At 39.0% G+C, this 23,132-nt stretch overlaps 2 protein-coding genes and 1 long non-coding RNA gene across 6 annotated transcripts in view; 1 reads left to right on the top strand and 2 right to left on the bottom strand.

The window, feature by feature from the left end:
• Positions 1-1,670, bottom strand: part of Fyb1 (FYN binding protein 1) — a 138,286-nt gene extending 136,616 nt beyond the window's left edge. For both annotated transcript variants that reach the window (XM_031360730.1, XM_031360734.1), the window contains exon 1: positions 1,558-1,670. In XM_031360730.1, coding sequence (XP_031216590.1) covers positions 1,558-1,560 — 3 coding nt within the window. In that variant the 5' untranslated portion in view covers positions 1,561-1,670. The remainder of the gene's footprint in view (positions 1-1,557) is intronic.
• On the top strand, positions 1,661-17,275 carry LOC116083933. The gene is made up of 5 exons (XR_004115946.1): positions 1,661-1,839; positions 5,099-5,160; positions 12,459-12,535; positions 13,928-14,007; positions 17,054-17,275. It is a non-coding gene; the product is annotated as an uncharacterized LOC116083933 (long non-coding RNA).
• The window catches only part of C9 (complement C9), a 49,162-nt gene continuing 38,667 nt past the window's right edge, over positions 12,638-23,132 (bottom strand). Inside the window, exons 9-12 of one of the 3 annotated variants that reach the window (XM_031360737.1) lie at positions 21,603-21,749; positions 19,896-20,074; positions 13,896-14,124; positions 12,638-13,028 (exon numbers count right to left, since the gene is read on the bottom strand). In XM_031360737.1, coding sequence (XP_031216597.1) covers positions 13,897-14,124; positions 19,896-20,074; positions 21,603-21,749 — 554 coding nt within the window. In that variant the 3' untranslated portion in view covers positions 12,638-13,028; position 13,896. The remainder of the gene's footprint in view (positions 13,029-13,895; positions 14,125-19,895; positions 20,075-21,602; positions 21,750-23,132) is intronic. The other 2 variants (XM_031360735.1, XM_031360736.1) reach the window with 2 other exon arrangements.

Here is a 23,132-nt window from a genome sequence, read left to right as displayed (position 1 = left end):
ATCCCCAATCATATGAAAATGATTGAGATAAATTATTGATACCACATAAGTGTTTAAAATATCCCATCACTAAAAATGACATTATAACTTAGATGCTAGTCAAGTTATTTTAAATTAAAATACAATGAGAAATAGCTTTATCCAATATAATAGCACAGAAAATTATACTTGTAAAATATGTATTTAGACTGATGAAATTCTAGAATAATAGATATAAATCTACAGACTGTCCCTTTGGACTATAGACTTCTTTATTGTTTCATTTTTATAGATCTATATTCCCAAGAAGCTCTTGAGTTAAGATGTGTTACTTCTACAGTAAGAAAACAGCAGTTCTGATGAGAGAGAAGTCAGTTACGTTTTTCTTCCCCCTAATTGTCACCTTGCTTCCCTTTAGAAATCCGTACCCTGTAAGTCTCTGTAAACCATAGTGCCCTCCTTCAGTTTTGAGGGAAGTATCAGTAACGAAGTCAAACTGTTTTCCAAGAACCCTGGACTCCCAAGTCTCAGCATGAGGAGACTGCAGTCTTGGTGACGGCAGACATAGCTGCTGGGAGAGCTGTGTGCCTCTACCAGCTGCTGGGCACTCCCCTCCCCATGACTCTGCAACTCTCACCCTGTCTCTCTTCCTGCTCACTCTTTCCTCCAGTGCAAGGTTATCCTCTCTGACCTCCACACTTTCTCAGACCAGCCTCAAACAGTTCTGGAGGAACCCTCTACTTTCCCCATTACAGCAGCCATGGGCATCCTTGTCTCAGATGCCATCTTCTCAGTGGGCGCCACCAAAGGAAGTAACTGTCTATATCAAGAGAAAGGATGGTATATTCCCACTCCTTGATGGGTGGTGGGTGGTAAGCAGAGATGATTGTGAGATTAAAAAACGTTTCTCTTCCTGAATCAGGGAGCAAAATCCTACCAGTTCAGGGGAGTTGATTCTTCATAGGTAAATGATGGAAAAACTGTGGAGCAAAATGTTAGTGTGACTCGGTGACATTATAGGTTAAGCCAGTTTTTGTGGTGCACCTGGGAACCCACTCACTATTTTAATGTGTTCCAAATAATGACTTTCAATGAACTTTGGGAACACAGCCTGTCCCTAAGGTTTGGGTTACTTGAGTTTTGTTTTCTTTGCTTAATTAAAATAGGAAAATGCATTTTCAGACAAAATAACTCCTTTTCCAAAACCCTCAAAGCTGCCCAACACACATCCCTGGAATCTTTGTTGGAGACCTAAGGTGCCCACCCAGGAACCATAACTATGGCACTACTCTGTCATGCAACCCTGTTCAGTGTCAGAGACAAAGAACTGAACTTTTCTTTCTGTGAGGCAGAAACTTTCCTCCCTTCTGACAGCTAGAATCTGAAAAGGGAACTTCCAAAGCCTCGATCTCAAAGGGCAGAGTAGACACAGCAGCTTCCTCAGCACAAGGACAGCAGTGGGCGATTGCCAATTCCAAAGGTAGTGAGAACTTAGGAATGAGCCCCCTCTCTTCCCCAGTACAGAAGATGAGCGAGTTTGCCTGGAGACCAGAGAGAGTCATAAAATCCATGACTTACCATGTTTATTGGAAGGAGCTGATATGCCTTGCACTCTGTGACCCTGCAGATGCTGTCACTCCGGCAATGAATGTGCAAGTTAGCTGTGAAGAACCTACTTCCTTTTCCGAGCAGTGTGGTCTAACCAGCCTTCACACACTGATATCGAAGTGCTCTATTTGCATTTTATCTCAGTCCAGGGACGTTGTAAGACTGACTTTGTTTCTCTTTGTTATAATTGATAACGTAAGAGAAGGGATAGATGAAGCTCTGAAGTCTGAAAGAATAATACCAAACTGAAAGGTATCTGAATACTAAATTTTCAGTGTTACTAACCTGATTTTATATAAAAGCCTCTATTTTTGGATATATGTGAATGTATATATGTTTATTATCTGACTACATCTGTCTGTCTATCTATCTATCTATCTATCTATCTATCTATCTATCTATCTATCTGCCTATCATCTATCTATCATCATATATCTTTCTATCAATCATCCATTTATCCATCTATCTATATCTATCAATCTATTATCTATCCATCTCTATCCATCCATTCATCCGTGAAGGACCCACACTAAAATGTTAGCAGTGATTGGCTTAACTGGAGGTACAGCAAGTCATTCTTGTTTTGTTCTACACTCTTGGTTTCCAAGGTTTCAAACTTGAATATATACCACTTGAGCAAAAGATAACTATAAAATTAAAAAAAAAAGGGTCCTGAGCATTTAATGGACAACTCTAATATATTAGAACCCATGTTCTGGAATTTAAGTGGCAGAAATATTCATTAAGCATATCGCAGAATGCCACTCACTTCATTCAGAAAACGCAGTGAACATGAAGCTAAGTGATGCGTTTGCTAATTGTGGAGTGTTGCTTGTTAGTGTCGAGTGCTTCCATTGCTCACATTGCTAAATAGTTATATTCTGAACTAGATATAGTTCACGGTATTTTATTTCACTTTTAGATCTCATCCTCCCCAACCAGTCACTCTAAATATATCCTGATATGTATTTATCTCATTTATTTTGAATGTAGAGTTTGATATCAAAGTGAGTTTAAGGGCCGAGGTCATTTTCTGTTCCACAGTATAGAAAGCCAGCTGGATTCTGAGCTCTGGGCTACAGGATTCTAGCTCTTCTGCTAGGTTCTTGGCTATTTATTTATCACAGGGTCACTAAGTTTCTGCCCTGGATACTGAGCTAACTTTGGTCACTACCATGTCCACAGAAAATGAAGCCTTAAAGAGAAAATATGTTCCCTGTTATTTCTTTCTTAAAATGAAAATATTTCTGAGAAATTAGAAATAGAGATAGCATCATTGTTGAGGCAAGGGAGCAAGGCATGACTGAGAAGCCAGGTCAAGGGATAGACTGGAGTCTGGTGATTGCCCTACCATCTTTAGGCATTATAAAGAGGGGTGGAGCTTAAGGTGTGGTCCTAATCGAGGAGGGTCATCAGCAACTGGAAACTTCATGGTCTCTGATACCCAATAACAACTCACGGATGCAGGAGAACGCTCAGGGCAAAGCAGAGTTATAGAAAGCAGGCGTTTAGACATGACACATTTGGACACAAAGGCACTAGGATAGAACCATCAGAAGCAATCTGTTGGAGTGGACATTATCGCAGCGCAGCTACTGGTTGGAGTTGAAAACAGTAGTCTGCAGCTAGGCTGTACACCAGACTCACTCAGGAAGATTTTAAAACACACCACTATGCAAACTTCACCTCAGCTTCCAAGCCTTGGGTTGAAACCCGGACATCAGGACTTGTTTAAATCTCCTAGGTGAGTCCAAAGCTGTTGGAGGAATTTTCACCATGTGCTACATGATGGCTTGTTCTTAGTTTGCCATTCCCTCTATACCCCAAACTGAATGAAACTTATATGGTAACCAGAAACTTAGCAATCACTCGTTAAACATTTAGCCAGTGAAACAAGCACTGTCATTTCAGTCATGTGACTTCCATTTGAACCTGTGTTTATCTCTAAATGCAGGGTGAAGTCCATCTCTCACTGCTACTGAAGTTTGAAGACACTTTGGCTAAGACAGGAAAGGCAATGCGTTGTATTTCCCGACTCTAAAAATCCAATATGTTTTTATTTTTATTTTTTGGAACTTTAGGAGATAGGTGAAGTGCTGTAGCTTGCAATGATGGGAAACACAGGGACTGTGAAGTTAGTTATTTCCTGTGAAGTTAGTTAGATCCATCAGACCCTGAGTGACATGATAAGGCAGGAAACCCACGAAGGCACTAGAGATGTGCACCAGTGTCATGGGGGATCATCTTCAAAAGGCAAAGTCACATTTCAAACGATAAAGTTGCTTCTCAGACTGAACTCTAAAAGCATTCCTTCTCCTGGCAGAGAGGAGTTGCTCAGGGAATGCAAAGTGTTGATAATTCTTCAAACAGTGCTCCCTTTTCCAATTTGCATTGCGGGAAATAATTTTTTGCTCAGGCAAAGGAGAAATGAGCCCGCAGCTTAAGCCGTCACCATAGTAACCACATGGAAATGGTGAGGCCTAGGCATATTGGGCTGTGAAGAGAAACCAACTGAATGTTAAAAAAAAAAAAAAGAAGAAGAAAAAGAAAAGGAAAAAAAAGAAAAAAGAAAAAGTCAATTTACAAGTAGAGGAAGGAGAAGCAGTGGCAATTTTTAAGTAACACTAATGATCATGTTTTCAAAACACTCTTAACATCTCACCAATTATATCCTCAGAGGAGCATGGTGGCCAACACTAATAGGCCTGGATGGGAGATCTGAGAGGGGAGAGCAGAGCATGGCAGTGCCACCTCTTCCGAGAAGCCTCCCTAGATACTCACTCCCCTCCCTTCTCCGGGTTCTTGCCGCTGAGCCCTAGATGATGCATTTTCAGTGTATTTCTTTTACGGCTGGCTCTCCAATGATGTCACACAGGCCGGCTTAGGCTCAGGCCGCTCACCAGATTCTCACCTCCTTCAGTGAGAATTAGTTTTCACACTCTGCCCTACTCCCACCTCCAGATCATGAATTAGTTTCTTAAAAAGACCTGTTTGGGCTCATAGGTTTCTTTTTAAAATCTGATTAAGATAGCACATGGCTTTGTATGTTAATACTGCGTGCGTGTGTATGCCACCCCACAAAGCCCGTTGTGGGAGCTTGCTCAGCTGAAACGGAAGGAACCATGCCCTGAGAGGGGTGCACTGCTGCTCATTGATGCCAAATCAAACTCAGGCTTGGTTAGAGACCTGACTCCCTACCCCCAACCCCATCCCACCAGCAAGGTCAACTAAAACCCTTACTTTATAATCTTGTGTCATTTGATTCCCATGCCTTTGGACTGTGCCAGCAAAGGGCAACTCAGACTTTGGAAGCAGATTCATAGGAGTTCAAGGATATCCTAAGCCAGGAAGAGGGAAAGCCGGAAGAGGTATGGTTAAGGAAGTTGAGTGGGTACTTCCTTAATTAGGCAACGTTCTCTTTTACTTTTTGTTTTTAAAACATGAGTCTGTTTTTGTTTGTTTGTTTGTTTTGTTTTGTTTTTGTCGTTGTTTTTCCCTTTCTGTTTTGTAGGGAAGCAAATTGTATTTTAGAACATCAAGAATTTGGGAACTGGAGACGTCGTAGCTGAGCAGGTAAAAGTGACTGTTGCTTTTTCAGATTATAACTGGGCCTCCAGGGGAATCTGGAGGATTTGACCTCCACAGCCATTTACATTCATGTGAACATGCCCACGTGCGCACACACACCTATTTATAATTGAAAATAATAAAAATAAAGCTGTTCAGGGGCCAAAGAGATGGCTTAGCAGTGAAGGGCAATTGTTGCTTTTGCAGAGAACCTGGGGCCAGCCTCCACTCACAACCAGTTCCAGGGGATCTGGTACCCTCTTCTGGTCTCCAAGGACACCCGGGAGGCATGTGGTATGCAGACAAAACACTTATGTGCATAAAATTTTAAAAAGTCTTAAAAAATCTCTTGAAACATCAAGGATCTGGAAGAAAGAATTTTATTGGCTTTCAGTGACAAATGAACTCACCCTTTGGTCAAAGAAGAGTCCTTAATATGTTTCAATTGGAAGAGAAAGTTATGTTTAAAGTCTAGAAGGGCAAGGAACAGCTGTTCCTCCCGTGTGAACCCAGGCGGCTGTTTATTATATATACTATAACCATGCTATAGCAGGAGTGTGGAAAAGCAACGCAGATTCTAAACAGTCTTTCATCATCCCAACTAACACAGCGAACGAAAAGACAAAGGCCACAGCTTACCCTCGAATCCCAAAGTCTGTGGTTTTGCTGTTGGGTTTCTAGCTCATGTCTCACCCTTTCCTTAGGGATTTGGAGACTCGAAACTCTGTGGGTCTGTTGTGTCCTTTGTTTCTTACTTCTTGAGTCCATGCCTATTCTTCTCAGACGCACGCTCTAAGAGCAGTCTGTCATATTTTTGTGTCCTTTACCCAGTTGAAGAAGTGAACTGATGCGCACACCTTCAGAGGCAAGGGCTCTGTCTTTGCTGACAGGGAAGTGATGACTCGCACTTCAGTGGGCAGAAGTGAGAAAAGGTCATACATGAAGAAGAGTGGATCTTTACACTGTCCTCTTCTGTCCTCCCTCCTCTTGCTCTTCCGTCCACCCTCCTCTCCCTCCCCTCTCCCCACCCTTCTTCATGTCCTCCCTCTCCCCTTTCTCCTCCTTCCTAGCACCTTTTCTTCCTAAGTTTCTTTGCCAACAGGAAGGATCATCCACAGGAGTTAGAAAATAAACAGCTGTGCCTTGTGATTTTACAGACAAAGAGGCTATAAGACAGAGTCATATTTATTTTCTTAGTCTTATATTAAGATTCAGAAATAGGGATTATTTTCTTTCAATATAGTAAACGAGTAAAATAGTATTTTGTTTCAATATAGTAAAATAATAAAATCTCTAGATTTTACATTTTTCCTTGTGACATTCTCCCTGTTTTGTCCTATATACACTTTCTGAATCTTAGACTCACCCTATTTCTCCATTTGTACTCAATGTGGGAGCCACCTGGAAGGAAGCCTTTCTGCATACAGAATTATTCAACCTGCTATTAACTTACCCATACATAGGTAGAGCTTGCTGAAACTCTTCCTGGTGGTTAGAAGGGAAATGTTTCTATAATTAATTTTGCGATGCATTTTGGAAGGCAGCTATGCTTACCTCTATACTACCAGGGCATTCTGTTTAAAAATATTTTATTATCTTATGTGTATGGCTGTCTTGCCTGCATGCATGTCCATGCACCATATGTGGTCAATGCTCACAGAATGCAGAAAAGGGCATTGGAACCCTATACCTGGAGTTACAAATACTTGTGAGCTGCCACATGGGTGCTAGGAATCCAACCTAGTGCCCCTGGATAAGAAGACAGTGTTCTTAGTTACTAAGCCTCGTCTCTATTTGCAGCACTAATGCATTCTTATGCGTTGTTTTGGAAGTCCATGTATTTTACCTAATGTTAGAAGGAGACCCTATAATGTGTCTTTGAAACCAAATATATTAGAACCTGTTTTTCAAGCAATTCAATGTCATTCTGACTGTCTTTTCTTTAGTCTATTCTTTCGTCACTAACTTTAGTAAGCTATCATGTGTTTTGGGAAAAAATTATCAAATCAATGAATGATACTAGAAAGATTTGATATTGCCTGCAAAAGAATGGGCTAGAGCCTGATGATGTATCTGATAAAACTGAAATATACTGAAGACCTAAATATCAGAACTAATTTAGTTATAAAACACTTAGGAGAAAAAAAAAACCTGGAGAAGCGTGATAACACTGGCTTTTGGGTCTCATAATTTCTTGGATATGACATAAATATCTCAGTCAACAAAAGAAAAAATAAAAAAAATGAACTTCATTGGCATTAGAGGCTTTTTGTCCATCAGAGGACACTGCCAAGAGATTAAAAAGGGAACTCCAGAATGGGAGGTAGCATTTGTAAATCAGATATCTGACAAGGGATTAGTATCCATAATATATAAAGAACTTCTATAAGTAAACAACACAATAAGCTACCTGATTCAAAATAGGTACAGGAGTTGAATACATTTTTCTGTCCAATAATGCACATGAAACATGGTCAATATTACTAATATTAGGAAAATTCAAATTAATACCCTTGAGATAATACTTTATATTCATGAGGATGTCTATTTAAAAAGAGCAAAAGGTACCAAGTATTGGTAAGATAGTGAGAAATTGAAACAGATGTTACCAAGATCGTGACATGAATTTTTTTTCATTTCACATTACATTATTACCAAGACTGTAAGCTACAACTTTGATGGAAAAGACTATGTGCTCCTCAATTGATGTATGACCTAGCAACAATACTTCTTCTCGACGTATACAAGAGGCATTGTTTGCTTCTTTAGGTTTTGGAGACAGGTCCCACACTCATGACATAGCTGAAGATGACATTGGATTTTAATCCTCCTGCCTCTAGCCCCTACCCCTGATTTGGCAGGTGTGTGCCACCACACCTGGTTTTATGAAGTGCTGGGATTGGGCTCAGGGTCTCATTCATAGTGAGCAAGCACTTTACCAAATGAGCTATATCCCAGCCCCTAAGACTGGAGTCAAAAGCAGAGGCTTAGTGAAATAATTATACATTCAATTCCAGGGGAATATTATTCAAATGTGAAAGCAATCCAGGTGTCCATCATAAAGAAATGGAAAAATAAGGTGTATAGGCATCGTATTATGTCACCCAAAATACAATCATGAAGCTGAGTGTTGCGACACGGGTCTATAGGGTCTATAGTCATAATGTTTAGGAAGTAAAGGCAGTGGGGGTTGGAGGGGTCAGATCAGAAATTCAAGATAAACACTGGCTACATGAAACTGTCACAAAAACAAAGGCAAGTTGTTAAATACTGACATATGCTACAGCAGAGGTGAACTTTGACACGTTATGCTAAGTGAAATAAGCCACACACAAAAGAACAAATGTTCTGTTGTCCCATTCATAAGTGATGCCTTACATAGGCAAATTCCTAGAAACAGAAAATAGAAGAGTGGGAACCAGAAATGAAGACTGGAGTCATTGCTTAACAGGTTCAGGGCTTCCATTTGAGTTGAAAAAATAAAAGTTCAGGGGATATTGCACATTGGTGTAAATTACTTAATGCCATTGAACTGAACACTTATAAATACTTAAAATAAGTTAGAAAATTGTTATCTCATATCTAAAATCTTTTTTTTTTTAGACAAAATCTCTGAATGTAATCCAGGCTGCCCTCAAACATCTGTTCCCTCTTTCTATAATCCTTTTAGGATTGCAGATATGTGTCACTGTGCACAGCCAAAGGAGTAAACAGAATGCTATCTGTGTTTGGCTACCATAATATTTAAAAAAAACAAACAAATGACTATTTGTTATGAATGCTTGCTTGCCCCAATTTCATGAACCTAATGAGACCTAATCCTGACTGTGAAGGTACTAAGACGTGGGGATGCTGAGAGATGGTGAGGTCAAGAGAGCTGAGTCTGTGAGATGGATTAGAAGCGTCACAAATGGGGCCAAGGAAGCTTATTTCCTCCTTCCATCATCTGAGGACAAATTAAGGAGAGGCCCCCTGTGAAGCACAGCTCACTTTCACCAGCCATGGGATTTGCTGGGATCTCCCTCCATCTTGTCCTAAGCCTCTACACAGGCAAGAAACACATCTCTGATGCTGTAAGCGATTGTTTAGCATTTGCTGTTAGGCAAAAGAGACTAAGACAATCCTCACAACAACAACAGCTGTTACCAAACCTATTGTTTAGAGCCAAGTTCCTGAGATGTTCTGCCATGTACTATTTTTCCCAATTTTCAGATTTGAATCTTCTTGTTTGTCTAATGTTACAGATGCTACAATTATAAGGATTTTGACCAATAGCCTTGTTTGATGACAATAGTAATTGTTACTGTAGGCTACCTTTCTAGAGGTGCAAAGTTCTTGAGTGATCTTAATGAGTTTGCACAGCCTTTCTATGAAGGATGTATTATTATCCCTGAGCATATTTAGGGCTTAGGCATATTCAGTAACTTGTCCTATTGTTAAACAGTCATACTATTGCCTTCTCTTAGAGCATGTTGCTGTTCTTAGCATGAACATATGTATGTGGTATAAAATTAGGGTGGAGGGAAAAGGAGCGGGAGAAGTGGAGAGATGTTAACTATCCTGTGAATTATGTGTGTATGAAAAAATTTCATTTAAAAAGCAAATTTAAACATATATTTGACCCACCATTTTAGGTTCTCTCTCATATGTAACTGTTTAGCACACACTCAGAAGCTGCTTTTGTTGAGCCCCATATAGTTAAATGGCTGTGGGGGACAGACAATGGTGTGAGGCTGGGTGAGAATATGTTCCCAAACCCATATATATATACATATTATACATATATACATATATATGTATATATTATACATATATATATGTGTGTATATATATAATGTATATATATGTATATATGTATATATGTATAATATGTATATATATATATATACATATATATACATATATATATGAGAGTCAACCAGTTTCTTTTAATTGTCAATGATAAGAAATGAATAAGCAACCCACGTGTGAAAAGAGCAACCCGTAACCACCCAGAAGGTTCTGGCCCTTCCTCAGCCCACCAAGACCCAGGAAACACCATTACTCATCTAATTACCTGAATCCTTTTGATAATGGCCTCTTTCAATAGTGGTTCAGTGTGAGGGTTTTTAATCTGCAGTTTGAACTCCAGAGGGCGATTACCCTCACATGTGTCTTTCCCAGAATGATGATGTACCCCTTCTGAGGGCACGTGGGATGTGACAGCCACACTGCCCTCACTGCACGGACAAAGGTGCACCTAGTTTTCCCAAACAGATGAGTACATAGAATGCCTCTTGCTCAGTACATCACCCCTCCTATCTAGCTGTCCCTTGTCCATTAGAGTTAGAGACTTTCTGCTTTGCACAGATCACTGTTGGGTTGTATGTGATGTCTCAAGAGTGCACCCTGCTGGAAAAGTACTTTGCCAGACAGTCCACATTTGAATTTGAAGTTAAAGGATTGTTCAATAATGATCCTGGGGATGAGTGTGTAGCTCACCAGCAGGGTACTTGCTGAGGGTGGGTGGAGAGAGAAAGAAAGAGAGAGAGATGGGGGGGGAGGAGAAAGCATGACAATGTCTATGACTATGCCTTTGACATTGACTAGAGTGCAATGACCTAGACCATCTCCGTGGTTACCATCCATCCCTTTCTGGACTATGATAAATGAGTAAGCCAACTCTAGGAGGTCTGATCAAGTTTCTGTTCTTTTCTGTTTGACATCTTAGAGCTTCTTAGGAGGCTCTAGCAGGGGAGCACTGCTACTCTTACCCTTGTCTGAGGACCAGTCCTCCTCTGTTTGGGAAAGGTTGGCTTCCTTGTTCTTTTCAACCAAGCTTCAGAGGGACACACATGGAACAGGGAGGGAGGAGAGGGGTACCCCCCCACCTCCACCCAGCCAGCCCAAGAGCTGAGTGAACTCTGGCAATTAGTGGAGTGACAGAGGTGGCAGACAGATCGTCCTCACATTCTCTGTTTGCTATTTGCAAGTCAGAATCATGAAAATAATTCTTAATAGTTACTCTAGTTTTGCCTGCCTCTCCAGAGACTCCCCTATCAAAACCTCTCAATAGTGGATTAAGAGTAGAATTCTGAATTTATTTGTATTTAACAAATCCCAATTCTTTCTGATTAATATAGTGTTTGGGTACAAAAGATGAGATTTCTTTTGAGCTCACTAGATAAATTTAAGTTCCAAGGAGTCATTACTTTGAGTACTGTCCCCCACATCAAACTTAATATTCTGTATTACAATCCATCTCATACCCAGTAACATTTTTGTTTTCTGTTAAAAGTCTTGAGAAGTAATTTAAAAATTCACCTTTGAAAATATTTGCCTGTGAATAATTTATGTACTCAGTAATCACACCCATTTTTGAGAATTATTTGTGAACTGAAAGAAATCTAAATTTATAGATGTATGAAGTACTTAATTGTAAGAATAGCATTGAAATTGGCATGCTATGTGATACTTATATTTAATTATACAATAGCTAATTTTGAGTTTGCATTTTCCCTTAGCATTTTGACACCCCTCCCCCAATTTCTTTATTCTCTTCTTTTCTATCTCCTGCTGTCTCTTCTTTCTTTCTACTCTTTCTTTACCCCTATTATTTTTTCTTTCTTTTAAAACTTTTTTAAAAAAACAAAAGTTCTCTGGGCTGTAGAGATTACTCAGCGTATAAAAGCACTTTCCATGTAAGCACGAGGACCTGAGAGTGAGCTTCTGGAGCCCACTAACAGCCAGACACCTGCCGGGAGTCTCTACAACCCCAGAACTCTTATGGAGAAATGGGGTCAGAAGCAGAAGAGTCCCCTGAAACTCAAGAACAGCTAGTCTACAGTGCACTAGAACACAAATCAAAACAACAGAAAATGATCCTGTCTTAGGTGGAATGCAAAGACCAGCACTAAGGTTGTCTTGCCCTCTACATGTGTGTGTGTGTGGGTGCACATGTATGCTCAATTTCTCTCTCTCTCCTACTCCTCTCCCTTTCCCTATCACACTCCTTCTCTGCCTGTCTCTCTGTCTCTGTCTGTCTCTCTGTCTCTGTCTGTCTCTCTGTCTCTGTCTCTGTCTCTGTCTCTGTCTCTCTGTCTCTCTCTCTCTCTCTCTCTCACACACACACACACACACACACACGTCTTGCTATGATCTAATGGGAAGACTGCAGCTACTTTAAATCAGCTCCTTTGGTGAGCAGCTTTACCTTACACAGCTCAGAAGTCAACTCAAAACAACTGTCGGAAATTGCTGGAGTTTGTGCAAAACAGAGGTCATTTCGTAAGATTTAACTTAACCTAAATTTTTTTGCTTTACAGATTGCGGCCCTTTCTCTTAGACACTTACAGTAAAGTTGGACATCAAAGCCTAATACGAGCCCAGCCCTGTGTATGTGGTAGGTGTTCAGCATCTGCCAACTGGGCACATGCACATATAAACGAACAAGCCAATGAAACAACTACGTAAATAAGAGCTAAATTACATGGTACAGACTTAGTAATGGAACGGGTGGAATATATTAATCATACAAAGCAGCTTGGCAATTACTTAAAGCCTTTTAGCACTGCATTCTGTTTTTAATTTAATTTTGTTTTATTAGCAAGAGATTGGCATTGCCTGTGGGAAAAGGCAGCCCTGGCATATCTCACTGCTGACTCTTCATTAGGGAATAAAAAATGGAAGCATTATAGGCATTAAAGAGGGAAGAAAGGCACTGGAGACCTAAAACAGAGACAGCATCAGAGGTTGGTAGGATTTCCATGAAGCAAGCTGCTTTCCACTTGGCAGTAAGGATTCGCTCCAGGGTAGGATCCTAAGTTGGAAAGTCCTGGGATTTTTTTTGTCCTTTTTTTTTCCCCTTCCATGTGAACCAGGGTTTGCTTTGTTTCCTATAGAAAACAAAAGGATGTCAAGTCTTAATGGTGAATAGGACTTCAACTTCGGGCCCATAAACATATGCATATGTCCTTTCCCTATTATCTGGTGTGATGAAGTCCAATATCTAGGCAGCCACGCTACAGTGATGTTTAAGACATATGGGTGAAGCACAGTTTTAAACTAGAAGGAGATGTTGTTCGTGTGGTGTTGGAAGGGTCAAGGTAATGTATGCTGCAATAACGAAGGGAAAGTGGAAAGTGAAAGGAAATGCTTTCGCGGAGAATTAATTCTTAGGGAAATCAGAAAGCTTTCACTAGAGATGTTAATTGACTTGGGTTCAGGATTGAACATCTGTATCCTGCCTATAAATTACAATAGCCAGGAGTGAAAGAAGAAAGGAAAGGAAGGAAGGAAGCAATGTAAGCACAAAAGAAAGGGAGAGGAAAGGAGAGAGTAGTAGTACAGTAACTACAACTTGATATCCCTATCTATCTATCTATCTCTTTATCTATCTATCTATCTATCTATCTATCTATCTATCTATCTATCTATCTATCTCTCTACCTACCTACCTACCTACTTACCTACCTATCTATCTATCTATCTATCTATCTATCTATCTATCTATCTACCTACTACCTACCTATCTATCTATCTATCTATCTATCTATCTATCTATCTATCTATCTGCTTAAATAATATAGAGAGCACACGAGGGCTAATTTGTCAATATTCACTACTCAATAGTAATATATTTAGACTATATGTGATATAGCATGGGAGTTCTTTAAAAAGTAATTTAAGAGCTCATTTTCATATTAACTAACCATGAGATGGATATTCTTGTCCTTAGTAATAGCAAAATAAGTTCATCTCACCTCAAGGCTGTTTTTGTTTACTGATTTCACAGGCGATCCCCTTAAACGTGATTGGGCAGGAGCACAGGCAATGTCCATCCAGAAGAATTGCTGTACCTCCGTTTTGACATGGGTAACACTTTTTAGCACTGAATTCATCCATATAGTCTTCAACAGCCTTTTCCAAATTTTGCTTCTTTGTGTATGCATCTTTTATTTTCAAAGGAATGAGATTATATATAGGGGACAGCTGTAAGAAAGAAAATATCCAATCATGTCTTTTTCTGCAGAAGAACTTGTAAAACACCCTCTACTCATTCACTGACAACACTAATTCATTGGTTGGGGGAAGATTATTGCTCGATATGATGTTAACCTTTGAGGGTACACTAGTGATGAAAAGTAGTCCTGATACATGCTATCATGGAGGTTACATTTAAAAGTAAAAAAGAATGAGAGGGGGAATATGTTATCAACCATATCATCAATCAAGAAGCCCGAAGTGGGAGAAGCTATTCACAATACTTTTAAGGGAGAATGGGCTCACATCCAGACTAGTTCAAGAACTACTAAAGCAAACCAAGTGTCTACTAATATGGTTTAGGCTACATAGTACCCTAACTCCTATTTCAGCTCTGTTCTATTTATATAGAAGAACAAAAACTTTCCCCCATTCTGCCACATTGGCACAAACTGGGTAAGCATATGGTAGAGTTATTTTGGATTTTTGAGAAAAGATATTTATCTTGTTTTGCCTTCAAAAGAAAGTCAAGGCTAGATAATCAAAGATACAGGAATAGAGGGCCAAGGAGGAAATGGTTTGGATAAAACTATCTAAATAGTGTTCAAAGAGATAAAGATGAAGGACAGGCTGCAGTGATAGTTTCTAAGAAGCTTAAATCCTGGAGTCAAAACTACCACAGGCAGACAGAGAAGAGTTCCCATGTAGCCCTGCAAGCCTTTCTGCACACCCCATCTTTTTATGACCAAGTTTGTCTTCTACTAAGTAAAAAAAAGGTTTTGAGTTTTTCTCCTATGCTTGATAGATAGCTCTCTTGTCATTGTAGATATATTTAAGTGGACACAGTTTATCATGAAACTTGCTAAAATACCAAGTTTGATATTAATCACATTAACATCTCTTCCAGACATCCAAAGTAGTTAGCAATGTGTACCAAATGTGGTTTCATAATAGAATGAGAATTACCTTTTACCCCATACAAGAGAGTTAGACACAATGTTCACTCTGCCATTATGGCTTTAGCCCACAGAACACTAACATCTGGCCCATAAAGGCACTAGTTGTCAGCAACATCCAGTGCATGTTTGATAAGAATTGTATAACAGAACAAAGTGGTAGATCTGTTCAACACTCACTTGTACCTCCTGGCATTTGAGAAAGACTGAATATAGATTATTCAAAGGTGAGAGTGGTGAAGGGGAATGGGAAAGTGAAAAGAAAAGCTGAGAACAGACAATCTGAGGGGCAAAAGGGATGCCAAGGAATACAATTCAAGCCAGAATAACACATTCATTTATACCAGGTGTGCAACAAGTGTGGCTACATCTTCTAGTTCACTGAATAACACACAATGGAATTTATCAATCCCAGGGATATGAGAAACCCTCAAAAACGAGATTAAGGACTAATATTTCCCATGAGTTCCCATAAAAAGAATACTGTATTACATAACATCCTTTTAGAAAATGAAGCAGGCTTACATAATCATGTTTCTTATAATGGTAAAACAAAACCTTACAGGAAGCCAGTGTATTAAATTACAACTATACTCATCTAGCTGCTATTGCTTTGGCAGAAGTTGTAAGCTTCATATCTCTCTAGTAATCTGTAATAGCTGTAGTGTCTCTCTGCTGACATTTTAAGGATTTGATTGTAACAGTGGATATAAGGGGAAAAAACCCCCAAAGTTCAGCTAGTCTGTGGAGAAGAAATGTAGAATATTTGTGTCAGGATACAAGCAAGCTGAAAGTACAATTAACATTTTTTTCTGAAAGTCAAAGACTATGACAAAAGTAAATACAGAGACAATAGGCCAGCCTATATACTCTGTACAGAGAGAGGCCAAGAGTTAGATATTGGGATATCGAAAGCTTTATTTAGTATAGTACCACCGTGGTCACTTTAGTATAGGAAACAACATATATCACTAGCATCATAATCATCAATTGTTTTACTTTGTATAATGGGACTTCCTGGTTGTTCTTCCAAGATGAACCTGGCAACCTTAAGAATGTAGATCACTGATTGATTTAATTTGCTGAAAAGGGTTGTATACAATGTAATGGTGTAGGGTAGTAGGGAGAGAGTCTGTAGAGTTTTGTATGATTATGTAGAAAGATAATTATTTTTGTATTAAGAGCATCCCTAGTGCTTGACATATCTACAGACAAAAGAATCCTCCTCGTCGTCTAAAGGAGATTTACTGAACACAGGCCGTAACTACCTGCTGAAATAAGTAACCGGCCACCCAAAGTTCCACTTCCACAAGACTTCTAAGAGCAAAGGTCCTTACAATCTATTTTAAGGTTAAACTTGGTGTGTATGTGTGTGTGTGTGTGTGTGTGTGTGTGTGTGTGTTGTCACATGGATGTTTAGTATAGGTCTTTGTCTATGCTAGGCAAGTGATCTACCATTAAGATGTATCTGAAGATCCATTTTTATCTTTTTTGAGACAAGGTCTCATTAGGTTGCCCAGGACTGACCTTAAACTTGTCATTCTTCTACGTCATCCTACTGAATAGATGGGATTACAGGTAGATGTTACCATACTGTGCTTGAAGGTCAAGTTTAATTGTATTTCATTTCTCTTTGGGGATTTAAAAATGCCCAGGGAATTTAACCAAAAATATAACAGTTTCTCCTTTTTGAAATGTTCTCTGTAAGAAGATATACTTACAAAGTGGTGCTTGGAAAAATACAGCTGCCATTTCTCTAGGTAGGACATTGATGTGAATTAAGTAGGCTTTCAATTTATGGAGGAGGAAACTTAGACAACTAGAGTGGACAGAACCTTTACTAATCTGAAGATCCAAATGGTAAATAGGATACACTATGTGCTGCACGCAGCCAGGGTACTGTGTTAACTGAGCTGATGAGTGTCTTTGAATATTCTAGTAGATACAGTGGGGACATTTCAGTAGAGCCTTTATTCCCACAGATGTGAATTGCCAGCTCTAAAACATGCTGCACTTTTTACCAGAGACCAGTCTTGGATCCCTTTGTAAAGGACAGACTGAACTTGGTTTACAGAGCTGAGAGAACAAGCCAGCTTGATGTCATCTGTTGGGTCTTCAATTCTTTCCTTACTTAAAATCTTCTGGCTAAAATTTTATTACTGAATCCATAATAGTGGATTTGAATAAAATTTATATTTAACAAATTGGCTTCTTTTGATTTTATCTTTTTATTCTAGCAAATTTTTCACTTTCATTTTTTCTAATTAGTGGGAAATGCCTTTTTTGTTGTTGTTGTTCTAGCTTAACTCGTGGGTTCATGCTTACATTATCAGTCTATCTATCTATCTATCTATCTATCTATCTATCTATCTATCTATCATATGTCTATCATCTATCTATATCTATCACCTATCTCTATCTATCTATCTATCATCTATTTCTATCTATCTATCAATCAATCATCTATCTATCATCTATCATCTGTCTATGTCTATCTATCTATCTATATATCATCTATCTATCTATATCTGTCTGTCTGTCTATCTGTCTATCTATCTATCTATCTATCTATCTATCTATCTATCTATCTATCTATCTATTCATCCATCTTCTTCCTTTTCTTCCTTTTTCTACCCTTCCTTCCTTCCTTCCCTCCCTCTGTATCTTCCTTTATTCCTTCCTCCTTCATCTTTATCTTCAATTTTAAGGCAGAATTTCTCTGAGGCGACTAGGCATGCCTTGAACTTGAAGTCGTCCTACCTTAGCTTCCTAAGCTTGTGTGAAGTTATGTGTGTACCTCTGCTAAAGGCTTCAGGTCTACAACCAAAATGCAGAAATTGATTGCAATATTCAATTTCTGAGTTCTTCCCTCCTATAAGTGAGATAGTTTGAGTGGCTCTAATTAACTCTTTAAAGACCATAGAATAGAGCAAAGAACTAAAATTTTTCAAAAAGTAGTACTATCAAAAAACATCAACATTTGTAAAATGTAATAAAACTGATATTATGAACAAAGATGAATTGGACTGAAAAGGAGAAACCATAAGGCACACATGGAAAGTTAAAAGCTATAAAAGCAAGTAAAAAACTGCTTTCCAACAATACAGTAAGTGGAAAGATGCAACCAAATAGCATCAGTAATTACATCCTTAGAATGGTAACATATCATCCCTGTCCCCTGCTTCAAGAGGAAGGAGGTTGCAGACTCAAGATTTCCTAGATTGAATATTATTATAGTTATAGAAAAAAGGAGGTAGTTCTGGGGGTTTACATCTGTATCCCTAACACTTGGGAGGCTAAGGTAGAATTTCTGAGAGTTCAAGACAAGCCAGACTAAAGTTAGACCCAGCTTGATAAAACAGAATCAAAACTTAAAATCAGAAAAGGAGCATGTTAGCCAGGCGGTGGTGGCGCACACCTTTAATCCTAGCACTTGGGAGGTAGAGGCAGGCGGATTTCCGAGTTCGAGGCCAGCTTGGTCTACAGAGTGAGTACCAGGACAGTCAGGGCTACAGAGAGAAACTCTGTCTCGAATAACCAAAAAAAAAAAAAAAAAAAAAAAAAAAAAAAAAAAAGAAAAAAAAAAAAGAAAAGGAGCATGTTTGTAATTTCAGCTACTCAAAAGGCTGAGGTAGGAGAATCACTGAAGTTCAGGAGTTTGAGCACAACTGGACAATAAGAAAGAGAGAGGGAGAAGATTGGTTCTCTGATCACAAGAATTATTCATCTTTGGTTTTATGTTTGTCAGAGCATTATGAACATCCATTTCATGGCTCTTAGATGAGTCATGATGCCTGGGTGGGAGATAATACATGATACCCAGAGAAGACAAGAGAGTCAAAGGCAGATGGAAGAGAACTATTCATTTTTGGTGACTGTCTTGTGCCAAGCTGTGCTATAGACTATGAACTATTATAATAAATCCTCAGGAACACCTGGAGAGCTGCAGAATTTACTGTTGTAGAAATCAGAAATGGCTCCCATCAAGAGAGTGACAGATAGCAGCAGGAATTTATTCCAGTCTGACTCTACCCCATGCCTTTCTTTTCTACCATTCTTTCCATGGAAGCCACATGAGGGCATCCAAATATGGGCACCTCTGTCTTACAAAGGCAACTGTTATTTGAACTTACTGGGATGTGTAGTAAGAAAAGGACATAATCTTCTCTCTTAAGGAGGAACAAAATACTCATGGGAGGAAATATGGAGACAAAGTGTGGAGCAGAGACTGAAGGAAAGACCATCTAGAGACAGCCCTATCTGGGGATCCATTCCATATACAATCACCAAACCCAGACACTATTGTGAAGTTCTTGCTGACAAGAGCCTGATATAGCTGCCTCCTGAGAGGCTCTGCCAGAGCCTGACACTGACAGAGGCAGATACTCGAAGCCAACCACTGGAATGAGCATGGGGTCTCCAATGGAGGAGTTAGAGAAAGGACTGAAGGAGCTGAAGGAGTTTGCAACCCCTAGGAAGAACAACAATATCAACCGATCCGATGTCTCAGAGCTCTCAGGGACTAAATCACCAACCAAAGAGTACATGTGGAGGGACCTATGGTTTCAGTTGCATATGTAGTAGAAGATGGCCTTATCAGACATCAATGGGAGGAGAGGCCTTTGGTCCTGTAAAGGCTTGATGCCTCAGTGTAGGGGAATGCCAGGGTGGGGAGGTAGAAGAGGATGGGTGGGGAAGCACTCTCATAGAAGCAGGGGGATGGGGGATGGGATAGAGAGTTTCCAGGGGGAAACCAGGAAAAAGGATAACATTTGAAACGTAAATAAAGAAAATATCCAATAAAAAAAGAGAAACATTCCTTACTTTTTGAGTAATGAGAGCTGGAGCATCATCCAAGGATGAGGCCCAGTTGGCAAAGTCAGTTGGATCAATTGTCTTGGCTCCTCTGAGAAGCTTCTCTTTCAGGAGAATTGCTTGCTTCCTGGTCCCTCCTCTTATGAATGAAATAACGTCATCTATGATGTTATCACGGGTGATGTTTACTAGAAGAACAAGAAGAACTTGAAGAAAGAAGCATTTGCAACTATGTGGTCTGTTATTCGGATAGCATTTGATAAATGTGTACGAATGCCTTCTTAGGATAGCTTATTGCAAATATTTAATTGTAAACATTACTCACATAAATCTTCCTTCCATAATCTAGGAGGGCATTTTTTCCCTCAGTGATCAATTGTAGATTTCTATCATCTATCTTTTGAAAAATAACAGTGGTACAATTGACCTAGATAGTACATATAAGAAAACTAACATGACTTTGTGTGTATTCTATATATTTTTGAAATTTTTTCTTTGTAATTTTATTGTGTGTAGTACATGTTAAATTATCTTGGTATTATAGAAACAGTGTGTAAAAAATTATATAAAAGTAAACTTGTTCCTACTCCCAAATCCTATTCTCTTTTGTTTCTCTCTCTCTACACTCAAACACTTTAAACACTTCTAAAACTTTTAGAGTCATGAAGCTTTAGAACTGAAGAAGAACCACAAGATATTTTTGTTTATCTTTCATCATTGGTACAATTGAGAAATCTGAGGTGATGTGGTAGAACAAGTAGCTTAAGGTCATGCCAATAACCTAATGGTGTAAGATGGTGATTCCCTTTGGTAGTGTCAATTATATCCACAAGTAGATATGCTTTAAACAATGGCCGGCTTTCTTCCCTATAGCTCCTTCACCATCAGTTATCTCTTTAGAGGTGAATCAGAAGCATTTTTTATTTAAAATAAAAAGTTAAAGCCGGGCGGTGGTGGCGCACGCCTTTAATCCCAGCACTTGGGAGGCAGAGGCAGGCGGATTTCTGAGTTCGAGGCCAGCCTGGTCTACTGAGTGAGTTCCAGGACAGCCAAAGCTACACAGAGAAACCCTGTCTCGAAAAAAACAAAACAAAACAAAACAAACAAACAAACAAACAAAAAGTTAATAAAAATTTTTAAATCAAAATAATTTTAAGTATTTCTAATTAGGGGAAGATGTGATGTCTCCAGCACACCTTCATGCTTGTAAACTTGCTAAACATTAACAAGAGAAGGTTATACTTTAACGAAGACATTTAGAGTTCCAAAACAGGTGTTGCACTGGTTGGATGCTGAGGAAAACTTAGCTAATGAAGCCAAGTTGAAAGTAACTCTAGGAGTATGATTTAGGTCTTGTTCTCGGTACTTGATACAAGACTCTACATTAGCCCATTTCAAACCTTGTGAAAAAATTAAGGAGAAAAAGAAACTGGTCCTTAATATACTTTTCCACCCTAGTTTTCTGTCATTGCCACAAAAGATATACAGATCAGTGTATGAGGAGCAGTCCCTTGCACAGCAATGACATTGACAGATATGTATCTGTGGGCTACCTGTGCTCATAGTGACTGAGGAAACACAAAATCGTTCTCCATGAGTAATTCCGACATTTCTAATTGAAGATGGTAAGGAGTGCTGATTATGTCACAAGAGGCAATACTTTTAGCTTTTGGCTCTGCTTGTCTCCCTCTAACCAACCAACTGGCTCATACTTACCAGTTTTCCCACCACCTGTCTTTATGCAATTATTCTGATTAACACCTGCTGTGAATGATGGTCCTTCTAAGCTGGCATGTAGAGGAATATGTAGAGATACATCCAGTTGAAACCCAAGACACCGCTTTACATCATTCAGGTCAACACCTGTATTACAGATTTATATGAAGTTTATTTGATATTGTTGATTAACATCACAAATAAATTCTAACCTTACTATTTTTATAACAAATACATGTACATTCTTAGACACTATTATCGACTCAAAGGTTAAATATCATGTCTTTCCTGCCTTGTCTTTTTACGGGAATCTAGTGGCATACTTTCACTTAGCTTGTCAACTTAGTGAAGTACATATTATATTTACCACCTGCTTGAAAAAGGATATAGGTCAGCCAACATGTTTATAGTAGAATCCTATATGCTATCCAAAGGAAAAAGCAGCATCCTAACATGCATGGAGTAATTATAATATACCTGACATCATTCTAAACATCATGTATGGGTTAGCTAACTTAATTCTCATATTAACCTTATGAAATATCACTCACTTTCACTTGATTATACAGAATCACAGAACAGTACCCATTTGTTTGGGACAGATGATTTGAATACATGGAAACTTCTTTTTTGCTGATAATATGAATGTTCACAAATAACAATCTTGGAAGTTAACTCTGCGACCTATGCCTATCTAAGCAGTTATATCCTTAGATTCCTTGAAGTCTGTAATTTATTATAATATATTACATATTTCAACAGATCCTTTAAGGGTAAATAGACCTTCCTCAATACCCATACCTTTAAGGGTAGTGAGTCCTTCAGCTTACATTCATATTTCTCCTTTTGATGCTCCCCCATACATACATACATACACTTGCTATTATTTGTTATGAAACTTGCGATGTTTCATTTAGGGAAACTAAGTTTAATCTAGAGTTTAATTCATTCAGTATGTATTTCTTGTGTGCTTGTAGGGACAAATGAAGAATTATCTGGTGCCATTTCCAGTGAGAAGGGAAGAGGGAGGATTGAAGGAATTGAAAAAAAAAATTAAAAAAAGAAGAAGACAATGCCAGGAAGAAAGAATTCTAGATTTTTTACACCCACCCTTAAGAAGTATGAGGCCCCGAATTCTGAAAATGAGTTGACCCCTGAGAGCTTATTTTCCACCTCAGCAGGGGACCCTTCCATATGCAAATGACATAAGATGAGCTGCAGAAATGCAGTTTCCTCTTCAAAAGCACTGTAGCTCAGTGACCATTTTCAAAGGCCAGAGGTATGTAGATTTAAGTAGGTAGTTCCGAGTTTCTCAGAAGTAAGAATCTCATTTGTAGAACTTTGATTTGAAGACACATCTGGGCTGTGGGTTCTCTGTGTTCTCATCACGCTGGCTGAGCCTTTGTGCCCCAGTTGTTCAGTTCCTATTATGCTCCTCATTCTGTTAATCCATTTTGACTTGTGGAACTCACAGAGACCTCATTATACCGTGGATACAGCCACGGGCAGCAGAGTGAACCAATCACCTTC

This window comes from Mastomys coucha, unplaced genomic scaffold (genome assembly GCF_008632895.1).
Source record: "Mastomys coucha isolate ucsf_1 unplaced genomic scaffold, UCSF_Mcou_1 pScaffold8, whole genome shotgun sequence".
NCBI classification, from domain to species: domain Eukaryota; kingdom Metazoa; phylum Chordata; class Mammalia; order Rodentia; family Muridae; genus Mastomys; species Mastomys coucha.
Note: the sequence above shows the minus strand (reverse complement) of the source record. Positions and strands in the feature narration are given on the sequence as shown.